This window comes from Monodon monoceros, unplaced genomic scaffold (genome assembly GCF_005190385.1).
Source record: "Monodon monoceros isolate NGI ecotype Baffin Bay Population unplaced genomic scaffold, NGI_Narwhal_1 Super_Scaffold_22, whole genome shotgun sequence".
Lineage (NCBI taxonomy): Eukaryota > Metazoa > Chordata > Mammalia > Artiodactyla > Monodontidae > Monodon > Monodon monoceros.
In genome coordinates, this window is record NW_021703779.1 from 42,872,236 (window position 1) to 42,876,825 (window position 4,590).

The 4,590-nt window shown below is 50.7% G+C and overlaps 1 protein-coding gene across 1 annotated transcript; it reads left to right on the plus strand.

The window, feature by feature from the left end:
• Window positions 1-3,301: 3,301 nt before the first annotated feature.
• On the plus strand, window positions 3,302-3,942 carry LOC114906311 (diphosphoinositol polyphosphate phosphohydrolase 3-beta). The gene has a single exon (XM_029241029.1). It carries the CDS (start codon window positions 3,447-3,449, stop codon window positions 3,939-3,941), a length of 495 nt encoding a protein of 164 aa, XP_029096862.1. The 5' UTR covers window positions 3,302-3,446; the 3' UTR covers window position 3,942.
• The last annotated feature ends 648 nt before the right edge of the window (window positions 3,943-4,590 follow it).

Genomic DNA, 4,590 nt, shown 5'->3' on the forward strand with positions numbered 1-4,590 from the left:
CAGCAAGAGAGGGCAAACCCCAGTGCACAGGCACTTTTCAATTCTCTGCTTGCTTCACACTTGCTATGGTCCCATGGCACAAAGCAAGCTCCGTGCCAAGGCCAAGGACAATGTGGGAGGCATGCACGTATCACAGCTGTTGCTGTAACAGTCTGCTACCACAGTGGCTCATGAAACAACCCTGTTCATCAGTGGAGAAACAATGAACTATAGATAAACCAGACAGCAGAGTGCTAGTCTCCCAAAAAAGATTTCTACTCTTCTTTAGAAAAAGTTAAAACTGTCTTGCCCTATTGTTTTAACAGGTGGAAAATAAAATTATTTTATGAAATTTGGAAAAAAACTAATTTGAAAACTTCCTTGGCATTGCACTAAACCTACAACCTGTGGATCTCTTTATCCAGGAACATGTTATGACTTTGCCAGTAGGAATTCAGTCTCTACCTCCTTCCATATTATAATGTTGCTTCTCCTCCCCCTTCCAATAAATATGCCCCACCCCCAGCACAGACATATTGCATAGGCATAATCTGATGTGGGAGTGATGCAGCAGACTATAAAACGGCACCTCGGGTGAGACAAGGACATAGTACCTGGTAACTGTGAAGCAGACTTGTGATGTGGCTGGGGCCTGTTTGGTCCAAACCTCCCTGCAGACACCAGTCCAATCTCCCAGCTTTGCTAAAGTTCCTCTTGATTTATTCAAATATCTTTTAGAGTTGAGTACAAGTTTTCTCATTTTCTACTACAATGCCCTAACCATATTTTTTAGGATCCCTCGGTATTTTGTTTACTTCGTAGTGGTTGATATTGCTACTGTGATGTCATCGTTTCCCCATTATATTTTCTACAGGGTTATTGCTGGCATACATGAAAGCTCTTGGGATTTTAAATGTTAATGTTTATTAACTTCTACCATTTAAAGAAATTTATTTTTTTATTTATTTTTATTTATTTATTTCTTTTTGCCGTACACGGGCCTCTCACCATTGTGGCCCCTCCCGCTGCGGAGCACAGGCTCCGGACGCGCAGTCTCAGCGGCCATGGCCCACGGGCCCAGCCGCTCCGCGGCACGTGGGATCCTCCCGGACCGGGTCACGAACCCGTGTCCCCTGCATCGGCAGGCGGATTCCCAACCACTGCGCCACCAGGGAAGCCCTAAAGAAATTTATTTTTACATCGTTTCTTAGGTGTTTCCCAAGAATATATTCCTATCACCTGCTAAGAATGACAATTTTGTCTTATTTACCAAAATGGTAGGCTTTTTTCTCTTTACAATCTCATTACACGGGAAAGAAAATCTAAAATGATATGTAATAATATGGGTGATAATTGGTATATTTGCCTAGATCCTGACTATAATGGATGTTGTTTCTAGTTGTTTAACATCATTTGTGTATTTGTGAGTATGGGCACACTGAGGTATACAGCCTGTGCTGAAATCTATTTTCCCAGTGTTTTGGGTTTTTCTTGTTGTGTTTTGTTTGTTCATTTGTTTTGCCCTCACCTCGCGGCGTGAGGCAGTTCCCCAGCCAGGGATCCAACCCGTGCCCCCTGCATTGAAGCGCAGAGTCTTAACCACTGGGCCACCAGGGAAGTCCTCCTAGTTTGTTTTTAATCATGGTATGTTGCCTTCCTCCAAATGTTCCTTGATCATCCATATATCGGTAAAATATGGTCATTAGCACTAGTATCGCTATTGCTTGAGGTCATTCTCTTCATTTCTCCATTTTACCATTTTCTTCATACAGCTTTATTATATTATGCCCATATATTTTTGTCTTATTATACTTCTAGATATTGAGGGTAGTCTTGCCACCAGGAACAGAATCAATTTTATGAGCTATTTGGATATACACGGCGTGGAACAAGCTGAACTGGCAAGCTGAACTAACTTGTTATTTAAAAACCGGACTGTATGTTTCGTAACCATTTTCCACATACCTTTCCGATTCAACTTCCCCTTGATGAATGGATTATTTCACTGGAAAAGTGAGGTGTTGTGATCCTGCTTGCCTGATGCCAGCAGACGGTCTGTGGGTAAGAGAGAGACAAAGATGCCTAAGTTGCAATAAGGCAAAAGGGAGGGGATATCAGAGGTCTTCTCCACAGGTTACTGTGAGAGCAGGGAAACCATAAGAAAAAATACGAAGGAGGGGGAAGGCTTTAGGCTGTTACATCTGGGGCTGTGGGAGGGCCACTTCTTGGCCAAGGGGACAGGATGACCAGACAGAGGTGAGAGAGCACCAAGTGGCCTTGCTGGAGTCCCTGGCCAGGAGGCTTCTAAAAATCAACATGCAAAATATGAAGGGATTGCCAGAGGCATGTTTCCCAAAGCCTCAACCAGTACTTCTCAATGAGAAAGAGAGACAAGGGTGGAGTGTGTGGAGGGGAGAGATTCCTGGGACTTAATAAAACACTGCTTTGGGTGGTTCTCCAGCTGTTGGGTGAACATGACCCAAAGTGCAAAGGTCTGAACCAAGTAGGTGAGGAGTTTACTGCTGAGCAAACCGAGGACCAGAGGTTGGGTAAGATGTCAATAGGGGTTCAAGAAAGGTGTTCACTTATGGGCTGTGCCAAGATGCCTGGCAAGGTGAAGAACCTGCTGAAGAAACAAAACTGCATGATATGACTCAGCAAAGATTAGGTACTGTTTTGTCAAGAGTACCGAGGACCGTCTTGACAAAACCGGGGCCTTCCTGTAAGTAAGCCGGCACTCTACCTTATGGGTGATGGCGAGGACCACACGCACTTGACCGTCCGTCCTGTGTGTGAAACGATTGCGTGTGTGTTTCCTGCAACCTGGTGGGGAGGGTGAGGAGAAACGTCCGGCCGCGCCACAGCCACGTCTGGCTCGAAGGCACACCTGGAAGCAAGCTTGGCCCAGGTCACAAGCCGGTACATTTCACCCCGGGGGCTGCAGATTCCCAGCCCGGAGGTGCGGGGCGCCTGCGCAGTGCGCCCCAGGCGCCACGCGCTGCGGGAGCCACGAGACCCCCGCCCCCCGCCCTCCGACGGGAACGCGCACGTGCCCGGGGACGCGGACGCGCCCGCGAATGCGCCTCACCTCGCTCAACCCCGGCCCCGTCGGCTGAGGAGGGAGGGACGGGGACGCGCACCGGAGACGCGGGTGGGCTCCGCGCAGAGTGGCGGGCTCCGGGGCGGAGGCGGGGATGGGGGCGGGGGCGGTGGCGCCTCCTCCACTCAGGCGTCTGCGCCCGGGACCCCCCGGCCGCGCGGGGGGACGGACCGACTGACGTACCTCGCGCGCCCCCGCCTCCGTCCCCGCCCCCGCCTCATCTTCCCCGAGCGCCCGGGGCTCGCGGGCTGAGACGCCTCTCTCTCGCCGCCCCTCGCCGCGGCCCTTTCTCTCGGCAGCACCTCGGAGTCCCTCGTCCCGGTGGCGGCGGCAGCGGGGACCCGAGCAGCGGCGAGCGGCCTCGAGGATGAAGTGCAAGCCGAACCAGACGCGGACCTACGACCCGGAGGGGTTCAAGAAGCGGGCGGCGTGCCTGTGCTTCCGGAGCGAGCGCGAGGACGAGGTGCTGTTAGTGAGTAGCAGTCGGTACCCGGACCGCTGGATCGTGCCGGGCGGGGGCATGGAGCCCGAGGAGGAGCCGGGCGGTGCTGCAGTCCGCGAGGTGTACGAAGAGGCGGGAGTCAAGGGGAAGTTGGGCCGGCTCCTGGGCATTTTCGAGCAGAACGAAGATCGCAAGCACAGAACGTACGTGTATGTACTGACTGTCACTGAGATTCTGGAGGATTGGGAAGATTCGGTTAGCATTGGGAGGAAGCGAGAGTGGTTCAAAATCGAAGATGCGATCAAGGTTCTCCAGTGCCACAAGCCCGTGCATGCCGAATATCTGCAAAAACTAAAGCTGGGCGGTTCCCCAACCAGTGGAAACTCCATGGCCCCGTCCCTGCCAGAGAGCGATCCCTAGTATGTACCGCTCCTGCACAGACTCTTGCTTTCCACCTACCTGACAGTAAATAGTGCCCGGAGCGCCCCTGGTGCCGTGTGAGGTCTCACCGGGAGGAGGGAGGCTTCTTTTGTTTCCTTGGCAGACCTCTGAATCACGCTTGCAAACTGTCTCAGTTGCCAGGCACTGTTTTCAGACATTTTGCACGTTTTTCAGATGCTTTCAGAATCGCTTCTTGGTAGCACTGTAACACATTTCGGAAAGCCAAAGCCACATGGGATTTTTTGGTTTGTTTGTTTGTTTGTTTGTTTTTTATAAAGGTTCCTTAACTGCTGACCCAGTCTTTGGGGGGCGGGTGTGTGTGTGTGTGTGTGTGTGTGTACACGTGTATACGTGTTGTGGTTTTGTTTTTTCTTTACAGTTCACACGTGTGTGTGTGTCCGTATGTGTCTGCGTGTGTCTGTGTGCGTATGTGCACTTTTGGTACCAGTCTTGTGGGTTTTTTGTAGTGAAGGCCTTTAAAATCTGATCACCTTGGTTGTATGGCAACTTCATTAATTTTTTCTCTTAAGTTGTTTTCTCATTCACAGCCTTAGCCCTTCTCAGCAAGCCCTTCTGTGATGGGGATTGGTTTGAAGGACCAGTGTTGAATTTCAAAGAAGTATTTAAG